This window comes from Staurois parvus, unplaced genomic scaffold (assembly GCF_062004578.1).
Source record: "Staurois parvus isolate SC_StPar_1 unplaced genomic scaffold, SC_StPar_1.0 ptg000770l, whole genome shotgun sequence".
In the NCBI taxonomy this organism is placed as follows: Eukaryota; Metazoa; Chordata; class Amphibia; order Anura; family Ranidae; genus Staurois; species Staurois parvus.
In genome coordinates, this window is record NW_028318566.1 from 243,888 (window position 1) to 260,808 (window position 16,921).

General features: G+C 38.6%; 1 protein-coding gene across 3 annotated transcripts in view; it reads left to right on the forward strand.

Annotated features, from left to right (window-relative positions):
• The window catches only part of TBC1D9B (TBC1 domain family member 9B), a 106,053-nt gene that overhangs the window by 77,115 nt on the left and 12,017 nt on the right, over window positions 1–16,921 (forward strand). The window contains exons 16-20 of one of the 3 annotated variants that reach the window (XM_089654501.1): window positions 456–696; window positions 3,529–3,594; window positions 4,590–4,661; window positions 12,688–12,738; window positions 13,144–13,203. In XM_089654501.1, the coding sequence (XP_089510627.1) occupies window positions 456–696; window positions 3,529–3,594; window positions 4,590–4,661; window positions 12,688–12,738; window positions 13,144–13,203 (490 nt within the window). The remainder of the gene's footprint in view (window positions 1–455; window positions 697–3,528; window positions 3,595–4,589; window positions 4,662–12,687; window positions 12,739–13,143; window positions 13,204–16,921) is intronic. The other 2 variants (XM_089654502.1, XM_089654503.1) reach the window with 2 other exon arrangements.

Here is a 16,921-nt window from a genome sequence, read left to right on the forward strand (position 1 = left end):
CCAAGGCTAAACATGCCAGGGTATGTAAACTTTTGATCAGGGCAATTTGGGTGATTTCTGTTATCATTATGATTTAAAAAGAAGCCAAACAACTATGTGATAATAAATGGCTTCATATGATCAGTTTTTTGGCATAATCAGTCATACTTTCAATATAAATGCCAAAGTTTTACAATTTCTGCCAGGGTATGCAAACCTTTGAGCACAACTGTATATATAAAAGGAGAGGGGGAAATACACAATATCTTATGCAAATTAGTGAATTGACATAGAAAAGAATATGGTATCCAACAGTCTATGAAGCTGAGTGCCTACTGAAATTTTATTCTCAGCCCTGGTGGTCTCATAATCACAGGTTAATTCGGGTTGTGCAGTTTTTTTGCATTATTCCACGTATAACAGAACAATAGGGCCTTGTATTATCTACATCTCTAAATGTATATTTTCTATTCTAGGCTCAGCATTTAATGAGTTGCTACTGGGGTGGGAACCGTGCATCCAGTAATCGCCATGACCCCAGCTTGCCTTACCTGGAGCAGTACCGAATTGACCTGGACCAGTTTCAGGAGTTATTTGCTCAACTCACTCCATGGTCCTTTGGAACTCACACCACCATACTGGCAACAAGGATTTTCCGCTTGTTAGACAGCAACAAGGACTCACTAATAAACTTTAAAGAATTTGTTACTGGACTAGGTATGTAATTAAAGACATTTCTGTTATACATTTTAAGAGATTTTATTTTTCTATTGAATAAAGTGAAACCTAGAAGAGAATTTATATGTAATTTCAGGTGGTAGATTACCCAGGGGTTCTCTGCTCTCCTCTAACTGCCTATAACCCTGTTCTTTTATTTATGTTAGTGTACGTAACCACTTGCACTCCGGAAGGTTTTACCGCCCATGACCAGAACATTTTTTTTGCTGTTCAGAACTGCGCTACTTTAATTGGCAATTGAACGCTCATGCAACATTGTATGCAAATGACATTTTTATCATTTTTTTTTCACACAACTAGAGTTTTCCTTCGGTGGCATTTGATCACCACTGGGTTTTTGTTTTTTTTTTTTATTTTTTGTGATATAAACGAAAGAAGGCTGAAAATTAAAAAAATATATATATTTTCTACTTTGCTATAAAAATATTCAATCAAAAAAAAATTACATTCATAAAAAAAATCAAATTTCTTCAGACATTTGGTAAAAAAGAAATCCCAGTCTTAATTGGTTTGTGCAAAAGTTACACTAGTAATGGCGGTGATTAGCAACTGTGGGACTGTGATAGTGTAGTGGGCAATCAAAGGGTTAACTGTGCACCGAACAATGTAATGTGTGGTGCTTTTACATTTCAGAGCAGGGAGATGAAACAGCCAGGTTGCTGTTCACAATACACAGAGTTCTGTGTCTTTGTAATCACAGAAATCTGTGTGTGATTGGTCACAGCCTATCAGCTGACTTCAGCCAAAATCATTGGCTGAAATCAGCTGCCAAACTTGTGCTGTGTCCAATCACACCACTGGTCAGCATGGGGTGCGCTGATGCACGCCCTGAACCTGGAAGAAAGACTGCGATGTACAAGTATGTCGCCTGGCCTGAAGTTGCGCAGTTACTGTGAGCTGGCGGCAATCAGTTTACAATCAGTTTAAGAGCTCAGTTTTGGATAGACTGAGTTTGAAAACTTTCATCAAGCATATGTGCTCCCCATCTAACATGTTGTTGACTGTGCAAATAATGTCTGTTTTTTTCTCTTTCTCCACAGAAAAGTATATACTTTAACACTCATTTTGTTAAACATTGTCTTTTCTTGGGGTTCAAATATAAAATTATCCCAGTATAATAGAGACAGTATCAGGTGTGAGTTTTTCCCACATCTCATACTTCTGTTAAGGTGACCATACACTAAGCATTCATTGTATTGTACAGTCTCGGTGCAATCTCCTTTAGCTTCACCAAAACTATGTAATGCGAAGACAAATCTAAACAATCCTCTTTATTAACCACTTCAGTACCGGGCATGTTGACCCCTTTCCTGCCCAGACCAATTTTCAGCTTTCAGTGTTGTCGTAGTTGAATGACAATTGTGCGGTCATGCAACACTGTACCCATAAAAAAATTTAATTTTTTTCCCAAAAATAGTGCTTTCTTTTGGTGGTATTTAATCACCACTGAGTTTTGTATTTTTTTCTAAATAAACACAAAAAACCCCTGAAACTTTTGAAAAAAAAACGTTTTTCTTCGTTTCTGTTATACAATTTTGCTAATAAATAAACTTTCTTCATAAATTTCGGTCAAAATGTATCCTGCTACATTTCTTTGGTTAAAATACCGCCAAAATTAGTGTATATTATTTAGTCTGTAGGAAAGTTATAGAGTCCACAAACCATGGTATATGTATCTGACAATCGATCAATCAATGAAGTGACAGCCAATCTCATTTCTTGAGGCCCGAAAACGCCAGGATAGTACAAGTACCCCGGAATGACCAATTTTTGTAAAATAGACAGTCCAAGGTATTTAGTAAGAGGCATGGTGAGTTTTTTTGAAGTTGTAATCTGTATGTCAGTATGACAGTATGTAAAAAAAAAATAATAATGTCATTTTTAATTTTTTTATATATATTTTTTTTCTTTTTTTTTACTATTATTTTCTAAAACACACTGTGACCACATCAATACAGTGTTACCATAGTAACATTGAACTACTCTGGGCAAGTAATCAGGATTTTTTAAATTTTTTTTACACATTATGATTGCTAATACTAATGTATTTCATTAATATTCGCAACCATTGGTACTGAGCGAAACTGATTCATTCAGTCTTTTGTTGTGAATAGCTGTGATTGGGCAAAGCTCATCGCATGATACAGAGGGGCAGTGATTGGCCCTGTCTGTACCATGTGACTGCTTTGACCAATCACAGCTAACAACACAAATATACACACAATGGATGGCATGAAAGGAAGCCATCCATTGTATACAATTGTCATGTGATCTGCTGTGAATGATCTCATGACACTGGCAATGGGCCAGTGTAGTGATCTGTCATTGGCTGTGTCCCAAGGACACAGCTGGTGACAGATCGCGCGGTCCCGTGGCTGCATGAGCGGAACCTTCGACAGGACATCATATGACGCCCACTCAGAAGGAGGAGTGTCCCGCCCCGGCCTATAGCAGGTTGATGGAAGGTGTTAATACCAAATCAGGAAGGTTTTTATACAACCTAGTTGATGGTAGATCTAAAGGAGATTGTACACTCAGATTGCATAGTGTATGGTCAGATATAGACCTTAACTTTGGTGAAATGGGTCTACCAAGGTGAGTATGGAGAGGGATACTCTCTCTCTGAACAAATGTCATCCTGAAATGCCATTCTTCAATAGTATGTGTCTACAAGACAAATTTGTGTGTCTTGTAGTTAGTGTTTCGCTAAAGTAATTTTATGGGAAATGGGAAATTGGGACTTTTTCTGTTATTAGAGCAGGATCAACCTTTTACTACAATCAGTGAGTTCCTTTTCTTTTCCTTTGTTAGGTGGAATGTACCATGGTGATATGACAGATAAGCTGAAATTTCTATATAAATTACATCTACCCCCTGGTAAGTAATACGAGTTCGTGGTTAGACAAATGCCTCACCCGTAGAATGGTGCCATCGAATGAGTGGAGACATTATATTAGAATGCTATGAATTTTAACAGATCGTTTTAAAAAAAAAAAGAAGTCACAATTAATTTCCATTCACACAAACGTATGACTTTCTAGGCTACCCTTGTAGCTCTCACCTATTCTTCTGTATTTTGGTGTGACATATGCTAGCTATCACTCTTAACGTTTTGGATGTATGGGTCCAACTGGACCCTGTAACAGTAATTGCAGCCCCCTCTGGTACCTATAACAATAATTACACTTCCTGCTGTTCCCTACAACAATATGTACAACTCCCGCTGTTCCCTATAGTAATTAATTCACTTCTTACTGAACCCGGTAACTTCAAGCCTGCACTACTGTTCTCCAGAGCTCCATGATAGCTTGGCTTGCATACTGTATAAATCTATATATCTATTAATAGACATTTCTATCACACAACAACATTCTGTCATCCCCTAGTTATTCCAGCAAAATTTACAGCAAAAGTTGTCTGCTCCAATCTAAAATTTAGGCTTTCATAAACAGTGTCTGTAAGGATGTCCTCTTTAAAAAGTCCTACTTGTCACTCATCTAGGCACTGTCCAGTGTAAGACACTGGACAGACCAGAACACACTGGAAGAGATTATCTCTGCAAGATGATCAGAATTTGGGATTATTACTCTGTCATCTATTTCGGCTTTCTAAACAGACCAAAAAATAGAAATGATAATGGCAAACATATTTGTTAAATTTCACATTGTGTCTAAGACTAAAAATATTAGCTTGTTATATTTCCAATAGGTTTTTGGTGTTAACTATTATTGTTTTATCTACAGGCTGTGTTTTATCCTGAAGTTCAGAGTCCATCTTGCATCACCAAATTTGACTTACTCATGTTATCATATACTGATATTATTTGGGCTTTTTTTAAATGTAATCTGTTTGTCTCTCTCATTTGGCTGTAGCTCTCAGCTCAGAAGAAACAGAATCCGCTCTAGAAGCCACTAACTATTTCACAGAGGATGTAGCTCCCGAAAGTAAGTAGGGCAATATCTGCAGTGGTTTTGGTAAGCTTGGAAGTAAAATTGCACAGTAATATTTCACTTGATTGGGCTTATTAGTCCTTAAGAGGTTTAAATAAAGTAATTGCTTGGAGAAAACCAGTAAGGAATAAACATTTTGTAAGAATGTGAATCTCCATTCTTAGGTTGGTATACTGGTGCAGTCTCAGGGATAGGTAGATGGCCTGTTATTAATTTGTTTTCTTTCCTAACTTCAAAAAATGGGCATGCTGTCTCTTGAAAATTCCAAAGTGCAATTGTGCATACAATATAACTATGTCAAACCATATTGTTATGGAGAAAAGTGATAATGTGAGCTCAATATATGCAATAAACTAAATAAATGTAAATATAAAATCACAAATAAGGTTGTGCCAAAACACCATACTCCACTTTCAAAATAAAAAATCTACCTAGAAGAGTGTATATCCATACAGATGGACAAATGTGTGTATGGACAAAAGTTAAATGTGCAAGCATTATTAAATATATATTATTCAATATTGCAAACAAAGTTAAAGATGAATAAAGCAACCAAATCTTCAAAATGTCTGCACAGATGAATACATATCCTGGTGAACAGTTCAGAATCAAGATGGAAAAGGTATCATACCAGAGACACTGATCCCACATAGAGATCATGAAGCGCCTTGCTATCCCACTGCACAAAATATTCAGACATGCCACTCCATCTAGATACGACCTAATTGGGATTTTCCATCTTGATTTTTGACTGTTCCCCAGGATATATATTCATCTGTACAGACATTTTGCACATTTGGTTGCTTTATTAATTTTTAGCTTTGTTTGCAATATTGAATAATATATTTTTATTTATAAAAAATCTAAAAAATGCAGCGCTGAAATTATGATTGTGGTAATGACCATCAAATGCAAACATAATGTTCAAATGGATTATCCCTTCATAAAGCAAAAACTTAAAAGTCCTGTTGATGTAAAGTATTCCAATATTGCAGAGGTCAAAGTGATGTGATATACTTCTGGCTACTCCATGAGGTGATAGTACAAGAAGTACATACAAACTGAGCGTTGTATGTAAATAATCCGTGGAGATTTCAGGGTCTGGTCACCGGAATGGCGTCATCTAGGGCTGCAGCAGACTCCCAGGAATGGTGTCACTCACACTTGGGGGTCATCACAGGCTCACCAGAAGGTCCAATGCCGTTCAGACTCCTGGATCCACTCCTCCCTAGTTGGCTCGAGATAAAATAATCCCGTTTATTGAATCAACAAAAATGTTTAAAAATGCAGAACACTCATATATTACAGCAGAAAGGTTTTCAGGCATAACTCAAAAGAATTCATCACCTGGTAGTCAACAGCGTCAAAATAGGGGATTCCCCTGACATGTTTCGTGCGAAACACACGTTATCAAAGGGGTCTATTTTTATTTATGCTTCTTCATTTAACCTTTGTCCATATGTATATTGGTCCATCTGTACGCATATACACTTTTTAAAATGTTTTTTTTCTATTTTGAGAGTGGAGTACTGAGTTTTATCACATACAGCTTTTAAGTTTGTGTGTTTTTGACATATTTAGGCATCTAGCTTTTTATTGTCCAAACACACATGTCCAGCTGTACAGATATACACTCTTCTAGGTTGATTTTTTATTTTGAAAATGGAGTATGGTGTTTTGGCACAACCTTGTTTGTGATTATATCTTTATATTTATTTAGGTTATTGCATATACTGAGCTCACGTTATCAAGTTTCTCTATAATAATATGGTTTGATATAGTTATATTGTATGCACAATTGCACTTTGGAATTTTAAAGAGGCAGCATGCCCATTTTTTCAAGTAGTTGCTTTACAATTTAGTATCAAGATTGTGTAGTGGATGCAGCAGTCTTTATTTTCTGTTTTTTGCTAGTGCAAGGAAATTAATTGTTTTTGTTTTTGTTTTCTTTCCTTGTCTGAGCAGAACTAGCAACTCGGTGTCAGGCTGCAGGACCACATGAAGGCTGATGTACCTCCTGCCTGAGCTCAGAGCTTAAAACTGTCTGCTGGAGGAGGAAAAACTGTCAAATGACAAAGCTTTTTGTTTCCTTTCATGTAATCTTAAAGCAGACCATGCAGTACAATGCATGCTCCAAATATACTGTCTAGGCCCCCTCTCTAATTTAAAACATGATGTTAGTAGGTGTAAAATATACCTATAAAAAAATGTTTGGCTTCTACCTACCTTACCCCTCTCTTCTGCATCACTGTCCTTCTGGTAAGATTCCTGAAAATGCAGAGGAGGCCAAATCTCTCGAGGGGGCACTCCAGTCCATTGCAAGAGATTATGGCTGCTCTGTATTTCCCAAGACCTTGCTGGAAGAAGTATAAACTCTCCCTCACCTGGCCACTGCAGGTGGAAGACGGTGGTAAGGTAAGCATGAATTTGACCCATTTAATTACAGGTACATTTTGGATATGCTAACACTGAAAATTCTTTCAGCCCCTTGCACACTGCTGTACACCCTTGGATATTTCTAGCAAACATTTGCATAACAGGAATTTTTGGTTCACATACATTGCAATACATGTTCAAGCTGGCCGACTTCATCAAAGTAATCCCTCGCTGGCCTTTATGCAACAGTCTGCTAGAAATATGCAAGGGTGTATAGCAGTGTGTAAAGGGTTAATACAGAATTTTGTATTGTTAATGTGGTCACATTCCTTTAGCACCTGATGTGTTATGTATATGTAAGCTATTTGTATTTGAGCACAGACATATCTCCATTTCTATTGAATAATGCAGGTGAGTGAACAGACCTGAGTCTGTAGCTTTCCTCCAGTTGTCTGTCTGACCCATATTGGCACTATGGGGGAGATTTCCTAAAAATGGTGTACTCAGAATCTGGTGCAACTGTGCATGATAGCCAATCAGCTTTTAAGTTCAGCTTGTTCAATTAAAGATTGACAATAAAACCCGGAGGTTGATTGGTTTCTGTGCAGAGCTGCACCAGATTTTGCATTATGCAGATAACCCCCATATGTCCACAGACGTATGCTATAAGTAAGCAAGTATTTGGCATTTTGCAGAGTAGAGGAGAGACTGGCCAGAAAGGAATTACTTTGGCACATGTAATGCAACGCAAGTGAACCATAAATTTTTGTTTTTATTCAGATGTTGCTAGAAATATGTAAGGCTTGGTTCACATCTAGGCAGTTTCCCATGGTCACATTTGCTCAGCACAGGAGCCCATTCATTTAAATGAGCTGCTGTACCCACTGAAACTGCAGGGAAAAAAGTTACCTGCACCTTTTCTGAAAAAGGGACCTTCAGGGAAACCACATAATTCAGTGCGGTTTCCAGTGTGTGGGGTGCCATTAGGATTATTGGTACCCCCATGCATCCCCTAAACTACAGTAATACCTCGGTTTACGAATTTAATTCGTTCTGCAGGACTTTTCGTATAGCAAAAAATTTGTAAACTGAAACACCATTTCCCATAGGAATGCCAATAAATCCGTTCCGGAGGTCAGAAAAGAGTAAACGCTACTAAAATATTGCATGAGTTAGGTTATCAAGTCATGCTGTATTTTAGTAGTGACAACCATTTGTTAATGTTTCAGCTGTCAGCAGGGTTCCCCATTGACAGCTGAATGTAAAAGAATTGCCGGCAAATAAAAAAATTATTTAGAAAATGGTGTGGTGTTCCCCCTCCCATCCGTACCAAGCCCTTCGAGTCTGATATGGATTTTGAGGGGAACTCCCACGCCAAGATTTAAAAAAAAAAAAAAAAATGAACCATACCAGGCCACATGCCCTCAACATAGGGGGGGGTGCTTTGGGGCAGGGGAGGCTCTCCTCCCTAAAGCATCTTGTCCCCATTTTGATGGGGACAAGGGCCTCTTCCGCACAACCCTGGTCAGTGTAGTGTGAAAACGGTCTTTGACAAGTCCTTTATTAAAAGAAAAAAATGAAAGAATGTCCCCCCGCAGTAGATCCAATGTCAATCATGATGCCTGCCGCCGACCTGAAAAAAGTAAAAACAAAAAAAATTCAGTTCCTCACAATGGCTGCTAGCCCTCTGCCTCTGAGCTGGCTTGACAGTTCTTAAATATGTAAGGGGTGGGGCCACCTGGGGACATCACCCGAGTGACCCCCTCCCCAGGTGGCATCATTGATGTCACCTGGGGTGGGGTCACATGCGTGATGTCCCCGGGTGGCCCTTCCCCTTACATATTTAAGAACTGTCAAGCCAGGACAAGGTGCTTTTAGAGGGGGGGAGCCCCCCTGCCCCAAAGCACCCCCCCATGTTGAGGGCATGTGGCCTGGTACAGTTCAGGTGGGGGGGCTATCACTCCCCCCCCCCCCCCCCTTTCCTGACCTGCCGGGCTGCATACTCGGATAAGGGTCTAGTATGGATTTTTGGGGAGACCCCCACGCCATTGTTTTTTAAAAACAGACCGGAAGAGCTTGGTATGAATGGGAGGGGGGACCCCACGCCGTTTCTTTATTATGGTGCTGTTTTTTAAATGTAATTACAGCTTCTTTTTTTTTACTTCACTATAGCTCAGAAATTCAGCTGTCACTTTCCCCCCAGCTAAAAGAGAGAGAGTTTTCTTTTAGTTTATTTCCCCAAGTTAAAAGAAACAATGTTTTCATTTAGTTTTTTTAAAAGAAACTAAGTTTCCTGTAACTCCGGGGAAAGTGACAGTTAATCTTGTAAGCTATAGTGAAGAAAAAAAAAAAGCCGGCAATTGCATTTAAAGATCAGCACCTGCATACACTTCGCATTGCCAAAAAAAATTGTAAAAAATTTGTAAACCGAGGCATTATTGTCAATGAATTTTCATTCGTAAACCGAAAATTATGTTAACCGAGGCATTTCTTAAACCCCACTGTTGTAAACCTAGCCTAAGGGAGAACAGCAGTGTGCAAAGGCTTAATTCTGAATTTTCATAGTTAATGTGTGGTCGCACCCCTTTCTCACCTGAGGTGTTATAGGGGCAGGTGGCTTGGACAATACAATATAAGCAGACCTTGCATTTTACTGCCTGATCAACTTTAATCTCTCCTTTCCTGTTGTCTCAAGACTGTGAGTGGAGGGGAATCTCCTGAATGGCACACAGGCAGCAAAAAATTAAATTAAAAAACCTTTGTGCAGGATTATACCTTTCACTAATCCATCCAAAACAAATGAAATATAGTGATTTTAGATATGCTTAAATAGCATTTTGGTTATCTGATGGTTTTTTGAATGTCTGTTTTAAGCACTGAGCTCAGGTAGATAATGAAATGGTCATAAAGCTTGACACTTCTCTAACAGGTTTAGCACAATTACCCATATAATCAAGGCTGCATTGTTATCATGCAGGAGTGGGGATTTATAATAATACAAATGTCTATTCTCTACATACAGTTGTGTTCAAAATAATAGCAGTGTATTGAAAAAAGTGAATAAAGCTCAAAATCCTTCTAATAGGTTTTATTTCCATACACACAAATGCATTGGGAACACTACACATTCTATTCCAAATCAAAACATGAAGAAAAATATATCAAATTTGTGTTGTTCCTCTAAAAAAAATTGAAGAAAAGTGAATATTAGACTGTTCAAAAAAAATAGCAGTGTTTGTATTCTTCTATACAAACTCAAACATCCACTATATAAACTGAAAAATGTTTGAAGATTTTGCTTTCCTTTGAATCACTTAATGAATATTTAGTTGTATTAGCACTGTTTCTGAGAACTGCTGTACATCTGTGTTGCATGGAGTCAACCAACTTCTGGCACCTGTGAACAGGTATTCTAGCCCAGAATGATTGGACTACATGCCACAGTTCTTCTCTATTTCTTGGTTTTGCCTCAGCAACTGCATTTTTGATGTCACCCCACAAGTTTTCTATTGGATTAAGTTTTGGGGATTTGGCTGGCCACTCCATAACGTCAATCTATTGGTCTGGAACCAAGATGCTGCACGTTTACTGGTGTGTTTGGGGTCATTGTCTTGTTGGAACACCCATTTCAAGGGCATTTCCTCTTCAGCATAAGGCAGCATGACCTCTTCAAGTATTCTGATGTATTCAAACTGATCCATGATCCCTGGTATGCGATAAATAGGCCCAACACCGTAGTATGAGAAACATCCCCATATCATGATGCTTGCACCACCATGCTTCACTGTCTTCACGGTGTACTGTGGCTTGAATTCTGTGTTTGGGGGTCGTCTGACAAATTGTCTCCGGCCACTAGACCCAAAAAGAACAATCTTACTTTCATCAGTCCACAAAATGTTGCGCCATTTCTCTTTAGGCCAGTCAATGTGCTCTTTGGCATATTGTAACCTCTTCAGCACGTCTTTTTTTCAACAGTGGGACTTTGCGGGGGCTTCTTGCAGATAGCTTGGCTTCACATAGGCGTCTTCTAATTGTAACAGTACTCACAGGTAACTTTACACCTTCTTTCATCTTCCTGGAGCTGATTGTTGGCTGAGTCCTTGCCATTTTGGCTATTCTTCTATCCATTCGAATGGTAGTTTTTCGCTTTCTTCCACGTCTTCCAGGTTTTGGTTGCCATTTTAAAGCATTTGCGATCATTTTAGCTGAGCAGCCTATCATTTTCTGCACTTCTTTATATGTTTTCCCCTCTCCAATCAACTTTTTAATCAAGGTACGCTGTTCTTCTGAACAATGTCTGGAACAACCCATTTTCCTCAGAATTTCAGAGAGAAATGCACTGTAACCAGCATGTACAACATTTGCTGCCTTCCTTCCTTAAATAAGGGCAATAATTGCCACCTGTTTTTCAAAGAATGAATGACCTCACTAATAGAACTCCACACTGCTATTATTTTGAACATGTCCCTTTCAATTAGTGATTCAATTACACAGAATCAGCAGAATGCATGTCATGACTGTTGGGTCTGTTGGATTTCTATTACTCTACTACACCTGCTAGTAAATTATTTGCCATGTAGAAATATAATTTCTACCAAAAACAGTGATTGATCAGGTTAGTGATGTCTGACTGCTATTATTTTGAACACAACTGTATTTACTTCAAATACGTGTTTTTATAGTCCTGTCATTGGCTTTCAGAGTTCATTTCTGCTCAATCTACAATGTAATAATGTGGATCAACTTTGCAAGGGAGGAATTTTTTGTGCTCTTAAGTTATCACCCTCCTGATAGTCTGGCAACCTTATGTAGAGAAAACTGCAGATTTTGCTAAGTGTGAACGTCACAGTTAATTTATGTATATTATTAAGGTTACTAAGACATAGCCTAAATGTCTAAAGTTGGCTCAGCCAGCCAACTGTACATATTCATCCATGCATACAAACGAGGCAGATGGAGAAATTCCCCCCCCCCCCCCACCAGGATATTGTGTTCTGACAAGGGGACTGTCTGCAGTCAGAATACACTGATCAGCAGCTGCAGCCACTGATCAATACATCTTCTGGTTTGTCCTTTTGACAGAAGTTGATGTAGCAATAGACTCTCAAACAGGGATGGCCACACACGGATCAAAATTTAGTCTTATGATCAGCATTAGATTTTCATGTTACTAAAGCTGTAAACATGTTTTCATTACTGAAACATGCACACTCCTATTGGTTTTTGTACTACCTTAATGAATAAAATTGTATCTACGTAGTATAATTTGTGATAAAGCAACATGGTTAGGTGAGATTTACATTTCTGTCTTCCACTGTCCGATAAAGTACATGACCCGACTTAACAAAATGTGCCTATGATAATAACAGGTCAGATGTACGGGGCTTAATCTAGACTTTGTGACAGGTTTGAGGGCTTGTGCACAACCTCTGCCTTGAATGGACAAAGGGATCAGTTTGAAAACAAAAACAGGTTCTTTAGGTCCAGCACTGTTGTTACTCTAGGCACCTTTAAGGCTGTGTTAGGTCCACTTTAATAGAAGTTATCTTTATTTGATTTTCCCATCTTTTCTTCTCCACCTTCTTTTCTTTTTCTCTTGTCCTCCTGCCACCCTGAACTTTGTCCCCTCTCTTTCTGACTGCAGTATCTCCTTTTCTCTCCGAACTGGATCTTATTCTACAGAGTGAGTTCCCAGGTTAGTTATTTTTATTGTGTGGGAACAGACCACCCAATGAGTGTATAAAGCAGCCATTGTGCCATCATAATAGGTTAAGGTGTCTTGATCACTTTTAAACATTTAGATGTGACCATATTTTTAACTGTCTACTATGTATTAACCAGAGTAGATGATGAAATAGTATTACCTAGCTAGTGTGGTCTAGTTATAGTTGTTGCCCACATATGGTGAACGTAGCTAATTTGTATGCTAAGCAATCTATATAAAATACAAATTACCAGTTTCCTAGAAAAAAAAAATCTATTCACGTGAATTGAGTACAGTGTGTTTATGAATATGTTTAGTATACAAAATGTGCATTTGTTTTTAAAATGAGCCTTTGAACCTTAATTCTGTTTTCCAACTCCACTATCTGTTTTCCAGATTCAGATGGACAAGGCAATGAGGCTACACCTGAAAATGGAGACTCCCAAGACAAAAAAGGTATTTATACAATTGTATTTGAGTTCTGGGTTTCTTCTTGTCCATTAAGTCAAAATTGTTGCCATTTGTGTATGTACAGTTAGGTCCATATATATTTGGACACAGGCACAATTTTAGTTTTTTTCAGGTATTTATCAAAATATATTCAAGCTTTGGTTATATTATGGATATGGACTGAAAGTGCACACTCTCAGGTTTAATTTGAGGGTATGTACATCCAAATTGGAGGAAGGGTTTAGGAATTACAGCTCTTAAGAATAGTCATCCCCCTTTTTCAAGGGGCCAATAAAAATTGGACAATTGAATCAAAAGCTGTTTCATTGCCAGGTGTGGGCTACTCCTTCATTATTTCTTCATCAGTTAGGCAGGTAAAAGGTCTGGAGTTGATTTTAAGTGTGGTATTTGCATTTGGAATCTATTGCTGTGAACCTGCATCTTGCATTCAAAGGGGCTGTCCATGCAAGTGAAACAGGCCATTGTAAGGCTTCAAAAACTAAACAAATCCACCAGAGAGATAGCAGCAGCATTAGGAGTGGCCAAATCAACAGTTTGATACATTCTGAGGAAAGAAAAATGCACTGGTGAGCTCAGCAACATAAAAAGGCAGGACGTCCACGGAAGACAACAGTGGTGGATGATCGCAGGATCCTCTTTATGGTAAGAAAAACCCATTCACAACATCCAGGCAAGTGAAGGACACTCTCCAGAAAGGTGGGTGTATCATTGTCAAAGTCTACAATCAAGAGGAGACTTCACAAGAGCAAATACAGAGGGTTCACCACAAGGTGCAAATCATTCATAAGCCTGAAGAATAGAAAAGCCAGATTAGACTTCTAAAAAAAATCTACAAATGCCAGACCAGTTCTGGAAAAGCTATGTAGATAACCTCCTGCGCTCCACAGAGTTACTTGAAACAGAGCAAGCTGCTATCATCTAAATCCTATACCTTGGGATCCAAAAAAAAAAACAGAAAAATGGATGAAGCGCTCAGCCTTGAGGGTACTATATTAATTAACCTAATAAAAATACATATTACAAATTATATAACAAACAAGAATAAGGTGACTAGTGCATCAATCCAATATAAATGTGTAAACAAGCAGAAAAACATCCAGTATGCCACCAAGAGGCTAAAATTGGTACAAAATGTACCAATGTATTTCCCATCGTTTGATGTGTACTTGGAGCATGTGAGTGGTTTATTCGGCTTGTATATCTAAATAAATAAGCATATTGCACTATGGAAGGTTTTCTTTTTATCCATCCATGGCCCTAAAATCTCATTGCGGAGTCTTCCCATTAAATGGTTGAGTGGATATCGATGTGATAGAGGAGTTATTGTAGAGCCATTGGGACAAAGGTTTATCTTGATGATTGAGAGTCCAATCGGTGTGGAACATCACTATATGATTTGTGGCCCCTAGGGGTCGAGTGAAGGAGGTGAGGAGGCACTCTAGCCATTGGAGGATTTACGCACTAGAGTGACACTTTGATTAGAGCACAGATTTGAAGTGGAGGAAGAAGAACACACATTTTATATATATATATATATATATATATATATATATATTTTATATATATTTATTTCACAAGAGAGTGTCAGCAGGCATTTTGCACTTTATTATATATTGCATTTTTATATTGATTGATTTTCAACACTTGTCACTTTAATGGAGTGGTTGTTCACTGTGTGCACATTTAAATTATATTTTAGGTTGTATTCAACATATATATGTGGTTTGTGAGCACTGGTCACTTTGTATACACCGAGTGTGTGCACATTCTGTACCAATTTTAGCCTCTTGGTGGCAGACTGGCTGTTTTTCTGCTTGTTTACACATTTATATTGGATTGATGCACTAGTCACCTTATTCTTATTTGTTATATAATTTGTAATATGTATTTTTATTAGGTTAAATAATATAGTACCCTCAAGGCTGAGCGCTTCATCCATTTTTCTGTAGTTCTGGAAATGCGTTCTTTGAACGGATGAAACTAAGATTAATATGTACCAGAATGGCAGGAAGAAAAAAGTGTGGAGAAGGCTTGGAACAGCTCATGATCCAAAGCACACAGTGTCATCTGTAAAACATGGTGGAGGCAGTGTGATGGTATGGGCATGCATGGCTTCCATTGGCACTGGGTCATTGCTGTTTATTGATGATGTGACAGAAGCAGTCTGCAGTGTTTACTGTCAGCCCAGATTCAGCCAAATGCAGCAAAGTTGATTGGATGGTATTTCACAGTACATATGGACAGTGATCCAAAACACACTGCAAAAGCAACCCAGGAGCTTTTGAAGGAAAAAGACGTGGAATATTCTGCAATTGGGTTGAGTCAATCACCTTATCTCAACCCAATTGAGGATGCATTTCACTTGCTGAAGGCAAAATTAAAGGCAGAAAGACCCACAAAGAACAACTGAAGACAGCTGCAGTTTAGAGCCTGCCAAAGCATCAGAAAGGAGGAAACCCAGTCTTTGGTAATGTCAGTGGATTTCAGACTTCAGGCAGTCATTGCCAGTAAAGGTTTCTCAACAAAATCCTAAAAATTAACATTTTATTTATGATTATATTAATTTGTCCAATTATATTTGAGCCCCTGAAAATGGAGGGACTCTGTATAAAAATGGTTGCAGTTACTAAAATTTGTACTTGATATTTATGTTCAACCCCTTGAATTAAAGTTGAAAGTCTACACTTCAAATTCATTTGGATTGTTTCGTTTTAATTTATTCTGGTGGCATACAGAGCCAAAAGTATGAAACTTGTCCCTATGTCCAAATATATATGAACCTAACTACCGTATAGGTCTATGTTGATTGAGATTGAAGTAATGGTGCACCAGTCAGCCATGAGGAGTTCTGCATAACAATGGCCCATATAAAAGGGTGCCAAAAAAGAAGCCTTTACAGAAAAAGAACCAAATGAAAGCATGCCTCAAGTATACCATATCTGCATGATCCGTTGGGATGTGTAGGAAAAAGTGCTGGGGTCAGTTGAGACTGTGACGGATCGCCTTGCACCCCACCTGGGTACTTCTGTCAGAGAAATGCTTCTTCACCGCTGGGACACAGGACCAAGGTAGTACAGTTGGGCATTGCAACCAAGAACTAGATGACGCTAGCTTAGGTGCAAACAGGAACTCCTTTATGTAACAGAAATGCAGGTTTTTATACACTTCAGAAAGAGGGGCATTCCCAACATGAACAAAACCACAAATATTACACATTGGGATAAACATCGCACACTGATTAAGTAAAGTTGATGGAAGACTAACCCCATCATGTAGGAACCTCCTGGAGGACTAGCCAACATACAGAAACAATAGGTTACTCAATTAACAATGGGACTAAGACACCGTAACCACTTCACACCATATTAAACAGATTACAGCAAGAGACCTCAGCATTAGGTTGTTTTGAGCTGATTACATTAACGACTGCTTGGAGCCTCTGAATCTAGGAGGGGGGTTGAAGCAGGCAATGCTGGTTTGGGCACATAGGCCCCAAATCTGTGTCCAGGTCCTCCAGTTCTCAGAGTCTATGTGTTTTGGGGAAACATGGGCTTGAATCCAAAGTAAAACTACTCCAAAGGTCGCCCCAGGCACACTCCTCCCAAAGAATAGAGCCCCCTTGGATGCCAGGGCCCATGGTCAGTAGGCAAGTGGCTAGCCTGCAGTCCCCTCCAAAAGACCCTCTCCTGGTTGGATCTGTCAC